The sequence below is a fragment of the Pollicipes pollicipes genome, unplaced genomic scaffold (genome assembly GCF_011947565.3).
Source record: "Pollicipes pollicipes isolate AB1234 unplaced genomic scaffold, Ppol_2.1 Scaffold_7262;HRSCAF=8765_pilon_pilon_pilon, whole genome shotgun sequence".
In the NCBI taxonomy this organism is placed as follows: Eukaryota; Metazoa; Arthropoda; class Thecostraca; order Pollicipedomorpha; family Pollicipedidae; genus Pollicipes; species Pollicipes pollicipes.
The window spans coordinates 15,061,364-15,076,988 of NW_023597055.1; the positions used below are offsets into that span (position 1 = coordinate 15,061,364).

A 15,625-nucleotide genomic window follows, 5' to 3' on the forward strand; every position below is an offset into this window, starting at 1 on the left:
GTCTGCAAAGCAGTCTGGCCTGGAAAAGACGAGAATAACTTCGATCTGTGAGGCTCAAATGTCCCGTTGCATAATTTGCAAGCCCAAGTCCGTCATTTTCCTGTTTCCCTTCCAAGCTCTGAGACCTGTGTCCTTTCCAATCCGCATCCTCTAGGACCTGGTCGCTTGTCAGGAAGTGAATGATGCCCTGTGAGGTATCATGCATGAACCTGTGGAGGAGAAGGTGGTAACTGCTGCTCACGAGCTGGCCGACAGCCTGATGACGCACGCCTACACCCGGGCCTTCGGCGAACATCTCCAAAACACCTGGGTCGGCTGCACCCGGAAGTGGGCCCTGGGGCTCCGGGCGCAGAAGGCATCTCCACGAACATGCACGTGGAGGCCTTCCACCGGGTCCTGAAGTACCAATATCTCAACGGAAGGATCAGCAGGAGAGTTGACAAGTGGCGTTCAAACGTGATGCAGTTTCCTTAGTGCCTGCACATAGCACTTACAGTCCAAATGGGCGTCAAATATCGAGTCCATATAAAATAGCGCCTCGTGTCGTCATAATACCGTTTGAGGCATGGGGGCGACCAATACTTTCAGCGAGTTTATATGTCTGCCAAACAGCCGTATGCATATCTGGAGGCCAGCGAGGCACTTGCTGTGGGGCGTCGTTGCCCTTTGCAGCATCATTGCAACGCCAGATACGCCCCCAACACCTTTGGTTGTTGTTAAAAAAAACTACGAGAGCCCTTCTGTAATACCAGGGGCACGTGGAAGCCGCTTTTTACGGCACGTCAACCAGAAATTATATTCTTCCATCACGGAATTACAATCGAATTGTGAACACCCCGTAAACATGTTTCCTGTGATGCATTCCGATGTGTGCGTTCTCGTGCATTGGTACACCCGCTCGCGACGTCTTGTCATTTATTTTGTACTCGGCGCTTCGCCGGCAGCAGTCCGCGCCCATGTCGCATCTCGGACCACTCCGATACAGCAGGTGTGTGCATCCAGCTGTCCTTTGGTCACCCATGCCCAGGGAAATCCCAGAACGACACGCACTGAGGGCTGCTCATGATACTCCATTAACGATCGTGGTGTCTGGCGCCGCATTTGGACTACTCGCCACGCTTTCTCGTAACAGCAGGATGACACATGCCACTACCGAGTAAGTTGAAAATGAATGAATGGGATTACGACTGGGTCATTCCATGGTAACGTAGTAGCCTTGGAAAACTGGAATACAGGACTTGCTATTTGATGCGCTGCATGTAGTGCGCGGGGATTACATGCCAACTTGTGTTCTTGTGATGAATTACTTTGTGCATTATCGGCATGGCAACTTCGTCAGCTTTCGCCCGATGAGGATAAAAACCGCTTTATTTGTTAAGGATGTCGCCTGTCACTTTAACGTACGTCTCAGAAATAAAAACCTGTCTAACGGCGACAAAGCAAGGAAACTACTTCAACATGCCCCCGGGGTCGGTTGAATACCCTTCGCTCGGATGGGCGCTAATTTGACCCGCTGAGATCTCGAAAACTAAGAGGACTAGATACACCAAATTCGTAGGCTGGGTGGGGCTGTATGTGAACTCATGCGTGTCAGTATTTGAGGTTGCTTGGTCATGACCTTCAGGTCAAATAAGGTCAAACCAGGTCAAACTCCAGATTGGTGTCCAATGTGCTTCATACCTTTTCATGCAACCGCCGGGAACCTTGATGTCTCTTCTAAGCAAAGTGTCACTGGTGCCAATTTAAGGTCAGTGACCTTGTTTGACGTTTAAAAGGCCATGATTACCCAAATCATGCAAGACTGCTTTAATTTTTTAGTCGAATAAGCGTCAAAGATAACGCTAGGCGGTATTTTCCTATAAGGAAAATATTTGACTGGGTCATGTTCGGGCCCCTGCTATTAATAAAACCTTCATACCCGACCTCAAGTCGAAGGAATTTGTTAATTAAACTTCTGAATGTCTGAGAAATAAAAAAATGGGTATCTGAGAAGCTGTGGATGTCAGAGATCTACGGCTTCGTCCAACAACCCTTCATTCCATCGGATTGGACAATCCCTAAAAATTGCCTTCGCTGAATCCATGGCCTAACTTTGACTCGCCATAGGTCAATAGGTCAGCGACCTTACAAGGTGCATCTAAAGTTTGATGCCCAAAAGTCCGGTGTTTACTTGGCAACGGTACGTAAAATTTGGCGCGGCTATGAGTTTGCCATATAGTTTGCCATAATTCCAATTTCCATTTGTACTTAACGTAACCTAGTAGGAAGCATGGCACGCGCCATCCAAAAAACATCCATTCAGTCCAGTCATAGGTCATGCTAGCTGAGATTACCATAGAGTGCCGTTCAAAGGTAGCGATCACACGAGCACGAGTGATGAGTTAGATACGAATTACTATGATGGAAATCAGAACAGAAATATAAATATTAGCTAGCTCTGAACAAATCAAATACGTTTCCGCCGCGTTTCTTTGATGAGAGCCGCCCACATTTGCGTCCTTTGCCTCAGGGTTAGACCACTGGCTGCTTTGTCCGATGGACCACAAAGAGAGCAAAAATCGAGAGAAGCCACAACAGTAGAAGGTGGCCGAGAAAATGAGGCAACGTCATAGCATTACACTGCATTTCAGGTGCATCCCAGCTCTTCTCAAGTTCTCGAAACTGACCCGATGGTGAAAATGGGCCGCAGGCAGCTGAAGCAGGCTCCACGCCTGCACGGCGAGCAGATCGCCAAATGGCATGCCACGGCAGCGGCCCCAGTGGCTTCCGGCAAACCCAGCGCCGTATTCGTTCCGGACAGTTTGCTGCCTACCTGGAAGGTCGCCAGCGGCGACGCCACGCCGGACCACTCCGTGGCACTGGAACACCGCCGCTGCACTGATCAGAACTGCGACCAGCGGTGCCAGGAGTGCAGCGCCTGTGTGCACCAGTTCCGGTGTGACTGCGTCGACTGGTGGGACAGAAACTAGTGTGCAAACACATCCACTTAGTTTACCTCCTAGTCACCGATGTGGCCGTTCAGGCATGGCAAGGCCCAAGGCCAAGGCCCGACAACATCCTTCCGAACACGTCAGATGAGCCGCAGGAGACCAACGACCACCAGGTCGGCTCAGCTCATACCAGCGCCTCGTTATGGCAAAGTACGCAGAGCAGTTAGTGCGCGTGCCCTCCACATCAGACGATGTTCTAAAACAAGTGCACACCAAGCCGCGGGAAGTGGACCAGCTGCTGGCGATCGGAGCTGCCCACGGCCAAGAAGACCTGCCGGCCGCCACGGGCGGAGACCAAGCGTGGAACGCCAAGGTCAGTACGCAGCCCACGTTCACATCCGGTCGTCAGAAGCGGCCAAGGTCGCAGTCTGCCCTAGGCAGACGCGATGGCGCAACAGCTCGGGCCATCGTGGGCGCTCTGTGCGATGGCGATGTTGGCTGGGAGCAAGTCCACTATATCCAGCTGGATCATGCTCACCAGGCGGTCAGCGGGCGATAGATGCCAGCTGTTGGCGTGGGCTGGTGTTTGATATGTGTGTGTATGAAACTTCAAGTGGAGTAATACAGTTGAATGTAACCATAATTTACAAGTGCATCAGAGTACCCTGCCACATTGTCATGGTAAGCTGTGGTGAAGTCACACCAGAATACAAATTTATGAAGAACATAGCCATATATCATGCAGAAATGGTCACAACAAAAGCTCACTTATCATCAACAAGCCAGTTATATGAGTTGTTATCACCCATCACAAGGCCACTCAGAGCCAGCATATAGCCAACATGCTTATGCAACAATCTGCAGCTACTGACCAGGCAACAGTCCTTCACCAGTCAATTTACATGCAATTTAAATTACCATGATGCATACATTGGTCTATATCATGTTGTATGCAACTGCAAAAAGAGCCCAAAGGGTGGTTTTCAGTCAGCGATTTTGGTTGCCATTTAAAACATACACAAAATAAAGGTTGCATGGGTGATTTTACATAAAGTGACAAGTGAATATACCAGTCCATGCCATGACAAAATGGCAGACATTGATATTGATGGATCGGAAAATCACAGTGCCGCTACATCATTACACAGTGGGCCAGGAAAGTGAATGGTCAGAGATAATGACCTGGCAGTTGGTCTGCACAGGTCCTTTAAGGAATGGTGGAAAGTTTTACAAGAAGCTAGACCTAAGCAATTGTCCCAGGACGGCATGTTTACACTCTGTATTTCACATCATAGCTAGCATCATGTTGAAACACATCGGGGAAACATTTTCATCACCAGCAGAGCCAAAAAGTCTACCAAAGCACAACAAATGCCAAAAATATTCTTCATGCCAGTAAAACATACATGTAACTCCAAAATCTTCAAAGAAGTAATTGACATGCAGTATTTGCAAATACAACATAATGTCGGTACATCACTTGCACACGTGACATAATGCAAGTTACCTTTTTCTGAAAGGCACATTATAAAGTGGTATAAGTTACTGACAGCCCTAAGTTGCAATAAATAACATGTGGTTTCAGGATGCTGCCAGGACTGTCTAAAGGGGTCAGAGGTCAGTGAGCACCCATCAAAAAATTGCATTGCTTTCCGTGAGAATCAGCCTATGACACAAAACAAAAGCATGGTGTATGGGGGAGGGAGGGAATGTCATCCTCAGACTACTCACAGGCGCTGACACACTTATGATCAACCACGCTTCATTTTTGTTGCTTGGAATATGGATCAGCTGCTTTGCTATCTTTATGCCAAATGTACGACTGAAAAGCATATTAAACGCCCGTCTAGTCACACCATCATCAAGCGGACCCAGTTATGAAAATCGCTCGTATATAACGAATATGCATATTTCAGTTTCATTCCACTCTCCTCTCCTAACTCCATCCATTTGTTCCATATTTGCCGAATTTACGCGAGAACAACGGGAAATTGAGAAATCATTCTCTTTTTCCTTCGATGCATCAGAATGTCTATGGTGCGTTAAGAATGCGCCATTTACAAGAGCTCCTCCCGCTAGTCATATATTTTTTGCATTTCAAATATTATTAAAAATGCTCTTGTGTGTCGACCCAATTTGAAGGGTTCATCCGCACTCATACGTGACCTGGCGCGAATCGATTGCTGAGCGTCATCGCTGTGTAGCTGCGCCGCCCCCGTTGCGCAAGAATTAGCGTGTGGTTGGTTGGGGCATGTCTGTAAGTGGAAGAAAGGTGGAAGGATTAGACCCCAATTTTCTGCCAGTTATCTACGACATTATACGAGGGTAACTATAATTTCGCGCTATCGTCATTTGCATCGCGAGCTGCTTTCATTGTTTGCGGGGGATCGTCCAGGCCAGGTTGGGAAAGAGATCCTTATGTCCGCTCCGTGCTGGTCTCGCTAAGCATCAAACATTTGTTTGCAGTTTTTTGGGTGCATGGGCATGGTGAGCATATACGTGGAAATATGCCAGTCTGTATGTAATCCAGGAACCGTGCTCAATGTCATCTCAAGATCTGCTCTGAACCTCCTGCTGGTGTGCTGACTCAGCCAAATCATGTGGAATTTTCAGGTTGTGTTTACTTAAAAATGCTTTTTGAGCATGGTTTCCATTGATAATAGTGTTCATGGTGTTGTTAAAGGAAGGTACCTTATGCTACCAAAGAACACGATGAATTAATAAGATTTAAGGACATAATGATGATTAAAAAATTAAAATAGCATGTCTTCACCCAATATCAGTATGCACTATATTGCACCATAAGTCAAGATGGAGCAGCACCAGGTGGGGTGGTCAGATGATTGTGAAAAGCTGGAATTTGTGTTTGAGGGCCCGGACAATCTGCAAGTGCTGTGTGAAAATGTCTTTATAAGAAAAGCAAGAAAGGGAACCAGAATGTAATGTAGCCTAACTGGACCTTACCTAACCATTGCCACCCAGGTCAATCTCCCCACCCAACTGTCCTGGCAACCATCGCCCAGTCGGTGTGCGATATCACATTTTATGCCATATTCCTACCTGATAAAAACATTGTATTTAGCTGCTGTGTTCTCATGTTCTCATGTTATATATTTTTGTGTAGATCATGCATTTTTAAGCATAAAATTATGATTCAGTTTCTCAAAGCAAAGCTGTATGTTTTACAACTGCAAACTATTACACTTAAAGAGTATCTATAAGATATACAATCTTCAACAAAAATACACAAGCAATCTCATTTCTGGGTTGCCTTACATTGTGTTGCAATAACCTTATTATATGCACACTTGATGGCCATGCCCTCACTTTATGTCCAAAGAAAGTCAGAAGTTCAGCCAGAATAGCACTCACCTTGGAAACCAGTTGAACTATGTATGATTGGGTGTGGGTCAGTTTGACCCAAATATCTTGAAAACTAAGAGAATTAGAGACAGTTCCATAGTGTAGGTTCACTTTATGCAAACTGACATTAAGAATTTGAGCTTCCTATCTAGACATGGTCAAATAAGGTCCAATTCTAGGTTATTGCCCAGGTGTTCCTTGACCTTATGCAACTGCCTTCAACCTGGATACTTGTCATAGGCAAAAGGTCACTGGTGTTCAGTTAAGGTCATTGACCTTGTTTGACAGCAAGAAGAGCATGGTGACCAAAAACCCACTCTGTTTCATTTGCTCTTGAATGAGGAGCAAGGATTGTGCTGGGTAGTAAGTTCCTAAAAACAAATGTTTACTTAGGCCAACTTAGGTCAGTGCCCTGCTTTAGCATTAAGGAAGTTGATGGAAGATATCTGTAATGGTCTGTTATAAAATACCCCACATTCACTGCCATGCTGCCTGTATTCAAGGGAGTAAAAAGCTGCTCTATTGTTGCACATTTTCACCAGATATTCATTCGCTGTGGACAATCATATCTACAGGAATAGATACACATGCAGTGAGTAATGTTGTGGGCAGTGAGCTGATATCACTTGTTTTGCACTGTGGTTTAGTGGTCTGTTTGGTCTCCCAGGGTTTCCCTAAATATAGGTTTCTTTTCATGGATCACTAAAATGTGAAGAGCCTCATTTGAACATAAAGTGCAAGGGATCAGGCAGCTTTGGTAATCTGCCAGTGTGTGTTTGGAGTCGTGCTTTCTGAGCTTGTAAATGCAGTTTGTGGCATCATTTGCATAATTATTTATTACTGATTGGTTTTTCAGCATTGAAAAGGACACACCTGATACCAACAAATCATCACAGGAGGTGGCACAAAAGATACTGGAACTTCAGAAGAAGTTTGACAAAGCAAGAGAACAGGTAACAGCTACTTTTTATATCAATCAGCTTAAATTATGATTAAGTAGCATTGGTTGAATTTAGGTTTAGTGAGACAATGGATTCATCCTTGTGTCCATGAAAGAAGTATGGGAGTGTAGGTTTGACATGAATTGAATTAACCACATGCATCCCCGAAGGTGTTCTCGTGATGCGGGCTCATTTTTTGTGTTATGCTGGTCTTACAGCCCCACATTTTGTGATACTCACTGTCCAATGCTGCAGTTCTGTTGGTATTATATACTTATAACAGAGGCTGATATAAGGCTGCTTGCCATATTGAAACAATTGGCATGAGATCCTGCATGCATAGCAGAGCAGCTTCTGGGCTGTCAGAGAAATGTGATTCAAAATGGGTGCTGCTGGATCAGGTTCTCTTGATAGTATCTTGATTATGTATATATATGCATGTGTGTGTGTGTGTTTATATAGTCACCATAAGAGGACATTAGAGGACAACAGAATGGTCTGCCTGCATCATTTATCGACTCGTATTAGAATACTGTCAGGGGGGGGGGGGGCCCTTTCACGGTCACTCATTGTCATCCGTCCTGTCGTTTTGGTTTTGTCAACGCCGCTTAATAACAGTTGTGGGCTGTTGCCGCTTAATAACAGTTGTGGGCTGTTGCGTCATGGCGTTACGCTAATGTAAGCGGCGTGCAAAGCCAAGTGGGGAAACAACGGTACGCGTTCTGCATGACCTCAGAGTCGTTGCTCAGTAAAGCTCTGACCGCAGAGCGTCGCGGGGCAGGATGGGAGCACCTGCGCCGCTGACTCCGCGGCCACCTCGACCGCAGGGCCACTCCACCTCGACCGCAGGGCCACTCCACCTCGACCGCAGGGGTTGCTCCACCTCGATCGCAGGGGTTACTCGACCTCGACCGCAGGGTTACTCGACCTCGACCGCAGGGGTTACTCGACCTCGACCGCAGGGTTACTCCACCTCGAACGCAGGGGTTACCTCCACCGCGCCGCAGGGATTACTCGACCTCGACCGCAGGGGTTACTCGACCTCGACCGCAGGGGTTACTCCACCTCGACCGCAGGGGTTACTCCACCTCGACCGCAGGGTTACTCCACCTCGACTGCAGGGGTTAATCCACCTCGACCGCAGGGTTTACTCGACCTCGACCGCAGGGGTTACTCCACCTCGACCGCAGGGGTCACTCCACCTCGACCGCAGGGCTTGCACGCCATTGGTGCTGCAGCAAAAAGTTCTTTAGGCGAGATGTCTACGATATTGCTTATGTTGTCAGTACGTCTACGCGGCGTTAGTGCTACGCGACAAAACGTTTGTTGCGAAGACTTACATCCGTCTTTGCATTTGCCGCACAAAATCAGTATTAAAAAATATGTGATACTGCGTCTACTGCCAAGAGGTTTACGCGGCATTGGTGCTACACAAAAAAACGCGTACTTTAAAAAATAACTTTTTCCCATCATTGCGTCCACTGTGAAACCTTAAACAGTCATAACTTATGCACGAGATTACTGCAATGACTTAGACGGGACATTAGTGCTACACGATGAATGTTATGCTTCAAAAACCTCTACCCGCCATTACTATTGCTGCAAAACTTATGTAGTCATTACTTTTACATATTTCTGCTACTGCAAAGACTTGGCGTGATTTGGTGCTAAACGACAGAATGTATGTCGCGTAACTGTGTGCCTGTCAGTACTTAAACCTTAAACTTCTATATGTGCTCCACTTAAAAACTTGCACAGGCTATACGTACCCGCAACATTACTTCTTCTGCCATGACTTAGGCGTCGAGTGCAAAAGCCAAAATGCGTGAGCACAATGTAGGGTTGGTCAGTTCCCTGCTACGCCCCCAAACTTATTTTGGAACACGACGACCTTACATTATGTGCATTTTCAGTCCCACACATGTTGCGAAGAACTATTTCTTTCGTAGCTGTGTCGATCGCAATAGTTGTAGCAGCGATAATGCGTGACCAGGCTACCGTGAAGTGTGCACTTGAAGTCTGGTCTCGCTCGTCCGAGTGTTCCCATGTGCTCGCTCCCTCCGGGATTTTGGTGGGGCTTGACCTATGAGTGGAAGTACTGGGGTATAATTTTTAAGTTATGGCCTGTGTCGCGTACCACATATGTCGCGAATGGGAAATGACCTCAGTGGCAATATCATGTACAAGTAAAGATGTTGGCAGTGGGCGTAATTATGATCATAAGTTTTTAAGTGTACCTGCTTCATCACTTAAGTTTTGTCGTAAAGCACTAATGTCACATAATACTCGTTTCAAAAAAAGTAACGCCACGTCTGAGTAATGACTAGCATATTTTGCAGGGGAAGTAATGACATAAGTTTTTGAAGCGTAGGTTTTGTCGCGTAGCATTAATGACGAATGCAAGTATGGAGAATAGAAGTAATGTCTGGTATAATTAAGTTGGCAGACTTTTTTTTAGTCGAAAAAGTGTAGCGTAGATCTTACGTCGTAGCGCCGCTGTCGGCGGAAGTTTTGCGGAGCACTAAAGTGACATCGACCACAGGTGCGCAAGACGCCGGGCATCGAGTACAGCCGGCCGGACCAGCTGCACCGGCTGCAGGCGCTGCGGGACCAGCTGACGCTGAAACGACAGCTGCTCGCCAAGTACCAGGCGCTGGAGAGCTTCGACCTGCCCGCCAGGAAGTGAGGTGCGCCGCCAGAGTGAGGCGTTGGGTCAGGTGACGTCACTGGTAGACCCAGCACATCCCAGCTCAGGTGCCGACAGAGTAGCTCACGGGTAACGGGCCACATCTGGGAATATTTTGGGGCGGTCTTGCCATTGCACCCGCCCTGCCGGACGCTTTCGAGAATTGCAAGGGAGGTTCACTGCGACCTGTGGGTTTGCGATTGCCTCTCGCCCCTCGAGTTCAGCGCTGCGAAAAGACGTTATTGCGATAAGAAGCTATTGGCCCCCATATGCCTGCGTCACCGGGCGCTAGGCCGTTGTGGGCACCGCTTTTGGAGGATGCTGCTCCAAGCATTGTGTTCTCCGTGTAAGTAGTTTAGAGGACACAAGTTTCCGTTGTAGCCCACCGTGATCGCGTCACAAGCGCGCCATTCTGCATGGCGCACGCGTGTTGCCGCCGCGCGGATCTCCCAGGCAGAGGCTGGCAGGATAACAGGAGATAACAGACACCTAAAATATTCATACCTGGGTGGCCCCATACCGCTCGTGCATAGTCGGACCACGTCGTGACCGATTGTCGCATGCCGGCCGGCGCCACGTGCCGGTGCCAGCTCATGACGGCCGGCGCCGCGTGCCGGTGCCAGCTCATGACGGCCGGCGCCACGTGTCGGTGCCAGCTCATGACGGCCGGCGCCACGTGTCGGTGCCAGCTCATGACGGCCGGCGCCACGTGTCGGTGCCAGCTCATGACGGACGGTGCCACGTGTCGGTGCCAGCTCGTGACGGACGGTGCCACGTGTCGGTGCCAGCTCATGACAGACGGTGGTACGTGCCGGTGCTAGCGCTGGACGGGTGCCACGTGTCGGTGCCAGCTCATGACGGACGGTGCCACGTGTCGGTGCCAGCTCATGACGGACGGTGCCACGTGCCGGTGCCAGCTCATGACGGACGGTGCCACGTGTCGGTGCCAGCTCGTGACGGCCGGCGTCACGTGTCGGTGCCAGCTCATGACGGACGGTGCCACGTGTCGGTGCCAGCTCATGACGGACGGTGCCACGTGTCGGTGCCAGCTCATGACGGACGGTGCCACGTGGCGGTGCCAGCTCATGACGGACGGTGCCACGTGTCGGTGCCAGCTCATGACGGATGGTGCCACCTGCCGGTGCCAGCTGCCCGCGGTAGTTCAGATGTCTTCCATATTGATCTTTTGTGACTACGTGACCTGGCGCGTTTCGATCGCAGAGTGTCAGCGTTGTTTCCAAACGTCAACAGGTCAGTTGTGTTGATGCAATGACCCCCTCCCACGTCACTGTTACCAAAGGGAAAATGCGGTCACTGTGTATATCGTTTTCACGTGATGCCCCGTAAGTCATTGTCATAGGGTAATTGAAATGTAGAGATGCAAGAGGAATTACTTTTCAGCATGATCTCATTTCGTGAATTTATTTAGTCAAGCCGCTAGTGGCAGTGAGCGAATTTGACTACAAAGCAAAATGCTGTCACTGACTGCATTTCGTGCTAAGGCCCAGAAGTTCGTGCTCATGAGCAGGCTATGTCATCACAACGCCATGTCTGTCAACGAGACCGTCACAGAAGCAACGCAAGATTTGATTGGTCCACAAGATTTGGCTTGGTCCATTCCCGCACTGGCCAACTGAGCTGTTCCCTGAGCCCCACGCGTTGTGCTGGCCTAAAGCGGGTTTTTGGAGCGGCATCCGCTAGGACTGGGCCGCATTTGTCTTCCATGCCTTCTCCGACCAAGGAGACTCGCACCGCGCATGCGCGGCGCCGCGGCTTTTCTCATGGGTCAATTCCGGCGGAATGGCGAGCGCGTTTGCCTATCGTCGTCGCCCCTCTCAGGGCGGCATCAGAGGGGTAAACAATCGAGGATCTTCACAGGCGCTCAACAACAAGCGGAGCGTGAAGCGAGCGGTGACAACCTAGCTTTTGTGTGTGTGTGCATCGCTGTGTGCGCTGAAGGAGGGGACGGGGAGCGCGAGTGAGGGTGGCGGCCAGGTGCCTTCCCCGAGGTGACTGGACTTTGGTGGGGAACGGGACCCGAGGCAGGCAGTCCGTATCGGTGCCCGCGTTTTACTAGCTCACGAGACCTGTTTCACCGTTCTTGGGCGTGGCCAGCCAGCTCTTTGCATGGAGCTTGTTCCAGCACGTTGCTTTTGGATATTTTTGGAGCAGCCATTTCGTTGCCAGTACTTTGGTTGTTTGTGTGCTTTTTTGTGCAGAATATGTGACACAGTTAGGGCCTTGTGTGCGATTGGTCAGCTATGTCCAGAGGTGTTCACGTATTTTGCAAAGACCATAGAAACACGAAATCGCGGTGTCAAAAAGTGTATGTAGGCGTTTTGCACCGACATTTCAGCTATCCGACACCATAGCTGGATAAACAAAACCCGCCCTGTGTGTGCAATCAGGTCTCCCTCTGTCGCAGCAGTACCCGCCCAGCTCCCTCAGCTGGAAGAGGATGTCGTCCACCACTCAAAAGCACCGCAACTTTGTGGCGGAGCCGATGGGCGAAAAGCCCGTGACTGATCTAGCCGGCATTGCCGACGTACTCGGCAAGCGGCTGGTCAGCCACGGCTTCGACCGCGCCTACATCGTGCTCGGCCAGTTCCTGGTCCTGAAGAAGGACAAGGAGCTGTTCGTCGGCTGGCTGCAGGACCTGATTCACTGCAACGTTATGCAGGCGTCCAACTGCTGGCAGTGCCTGAACGACTGGTGCTCGGAGTTCTTGTAGCTGTCCGTGCCGGTCTGCCGCCGCGCCAGACCCGTTGCTGCGTGGCAGTTTCTCTGTCGTTGTCGCTGATCATCCTGGAAGTCTCAAATGCCACACACGCTTTGCTGTTGCTCTCGCTAAGCTTGCGTTTCATAGATCATCGATCATCACCTATGGCGCCCAAGGTGGCCCGGTCACTTTTTGAGGTAATGGCGGGCTGGATTGGCTGCTCTGTGGTAGAGGGGATCGGCCACGGGGATAATCCCGTGCTGCTGCTGATGCCGTGTGAGATGAACTTGCTGCCCTGCTGGTGGATGGTCCCCGGCCTGCGCTCTTGCGCTCAGTCGAGCTTGTGACAATATTTCCGGTACCACGCGTGCATGAAAAATAAACGCCGTGCCTACAAAAATGTTGTAGCTCAAGCAGCGAATGAGTAATCCACATATGCATCGGATTCCCTGGATTCCCACGGATTCCCCGGTCGACTCGGCGACGCGAACCTGCAGTTGGCGTGCTGGGGAAATCAAAATGTGGACATGGTAATGTCCAATGTGGACATGGTAATGGACTGGGCAATGCTGGGCAGTTCTCCACGGTTTGGTCATTGCGCGGCGCGATGTGCCTCACTCTGCGCCGCATCTGCCAGCGCAATGCAGTGGAGCGTGTCAGTGTTCCAGTAATGTCCTTTTGAACAAGGATCAAAAGTACCGCGTGTCTTTTGGTTGGCGTTCAGAGTGTTTGTGTTTGTGTTTGTGTGTTTGTGTTTTGTGTGTTTGTTAGTGTTTGTGCTGTCCATGCGCCTTGGCCATGCCGACCCGATGCCTTTTGTACCGCTCACTGTCCGTGTTCGCCAGTGAGGGTATGTAAGTTATAACATGTTTTGGCTCATCATTAGGTGTTTTCACCTCCCTAACTGGTTTATCTCATGTGCGAAGTCTGTAGTGTTTTTTAGTCGTGTATTTCAGGAAAATGAAATCTGACAGGAGATAGGAAAGGAAAGGACAAGATCATACCCTTTGTTACTATATTATACATAAACTTCAGGCACAACAAGCTAATTACATTTTTGACGTTCTCTTTACCTTTAGTTTGACATAACAAAACCATCCTATTTAACTTTTTGTTGTTTCTTACATAACGTGGACATTGCTCGCACCTATAAGGTACGGTGAACCCCAAGCGGTTATCTTGTTTTAAAATTGACTTAACCAACAAGTAATATCGTAAGAAACTGCCCGAAAAAGGTGACTTTAAAAATTTGATTTGATTGCTTCTTGTCGACACGCACTTGACCCATATTTGCACGGGCTGCTCAGCACCGTGTCAACCATTGTTTTATTCTCAGCGTATTGATCCATAGGCTGACAGAGTTGGTCGTTCACAAAAGCTGGAGTGCAAAATTGAAGTTGTGTGACAGAAGCTTATCAAAATAGTACAGTTATGGCATCAACTTAAAACAAATGTGTCGCAATCGTATGCACATTAAGATAGACTATAGGTCATAATCGTCGTTACGTCCCTGTCAAGATTTTGCAATAACTCCAAAATTCAGCGAATCGTCACAGAAAATTAGGTTTCCAGAAGCAAAGCCAACGTTAAGTTTATGGGACTAGGACTGATAAAGTTATTTGCATCAGTGTATCTCAGCAACATAGCAGCCATTGGCCCTGACGTAAAACACGACCCGACACACGAATCTGGTAACATGGTTTCCAAAGCTCCGCAACTTTTCCTGGGAAAACAGAGGTGTTATTAAACCTTTTACCTCCGCTTCATGTGCTCCCTAGGAAAGGACGTAACTACATAACTTCTAATATCCAGGATTATTACTCCCAATGCATTTGCAATCAAAGAAGAGTCAACAAATACCGAACCAAAGTGATGAAGCACTACAAGCCGAGATGTGATGGAAATAAGCTGAGATGTAATGGAAATGTGCTGAGATGTAATGGTACGAACATAAACGCATAACATGTTTTTCTTCTCAAACGTTTGATGTTCAAATGTAATATGAACAAACGAAATGTGTTTCTCTTCTCGCACGTTTGATAAACATCACATTGAGTATGTAAGGTAGCACAATTCTTCACTTTTTAATGAACCAATGCTCGCGTTTGCGCAAAATTTTCTGCGAATGGGTCCCCAATTTAGAGAAAAGTCGAATGTTCGGTCTTAGTGCCTCGATTCAACAGGAGCTGACCGGGCAACAAACAAAACTTTAACCCTGCTTGGTTTGGGTCAATCTGGCATGATGTGCGCCGGGCGCCACTAGCGCCACGGTGCGGCGGCTGGCGCCGAGGGGGGGAGAGTCAGGGATATATCCGCGCTCGCACGCGGCACGCCTCCGTGTAACATGCATTGAAACCGAACATGGCGCGGTCGGTAGGACCATGATAACACGGGTGTACAGCGTGTGATTGCGTGTGATCGTGTCACCGTGAGTGGTGACGGACTCGTGCCATGAAGGAAAGTGAGGAGCACGTAGCGCGCCTAACGGCGCTGCTCGAGCGGCAAGTCGGAGATGGCCGCCCAGGCCCACAGGGGGCCTCGCAGCCTGACGTGCAACTGACGGCGATGTTGGAGCGTGCTCTGACGCAGGAACGTCCAGCAGCTCCACCGCCGGTCGATGCCGACACGGTCGTGCAGGACTGCGGCTGCTGCCCGCACCTGCACGTCTCCCAGCCGGCGCCATCCACGCAGCCACCTGACATCGGCAGCGTCGCTGAGAGAGCTTGGAGCTGGCTGCAGAAAATGTGCGATTATGGGCTGCTCACCCGGCTCGACTCAATAACCGGTCGAAGAGCAGAGGGCCGTATTCATGTCGTTTGCTGGGCGATGACTGGGCCAGGATCGTGCAGGTACTACCTGCAGATCGCACCGGGGCCGACATCGATCGGCGTGCTGGCCGCCATGGAGGGATACCTACGCGTCAGCGCAGTGTTATCCCTGGACTGGCGCGAGTTTTCTGCTCGGACGCAGAGGCCAGGAGAAACAT

The 15,625-nt window shown here is 49.4% G+C and overlaps 1 protein-coding gene across 2 annotated transcripts; it reads left to right on the forward strand.

The window, feature by feature from the left end:
• The first annotated feature begins 9,796 nt into the window (after nucleotides 1-9,796).
• On the forward strand, nucleotides 9,797-13,116 carry LOC119113856 (barrier-to-autointegration factor). 2 transcript variants are annotated; one of them, XM_037238084.1, is made up of 2 exons: nucleotides 9,797-9,921; nucleotides 12,349-13,115. In XM_037238084.1, the coding sequence occupies exon 2, from the start codon at nucleotides 12,379-12,381 to the stop codon at nucleotides 12,649-12,651; it is 273 nt and encodes a 90-aa protein (XP_037093979.1). In that variant the 5' UTR covers nucleotides 9,797-9,921; nucleotides 12,349-12,378; the 3' UTR covers nucleotides 12,652-13,115. The 2 variants fall into 2 exon arrangements, with proteins under 2 accessions (XP_037093979.1, XP_037093980.1); XM_037238085.1 differs by having other exon boundaries at nucleotides 9,816-9,921; nucleotides 12,346-13,116.
• The last annotated feature ends 2,509 nt before the right edge of the window (nucleotides 13,117-15,625 follow it).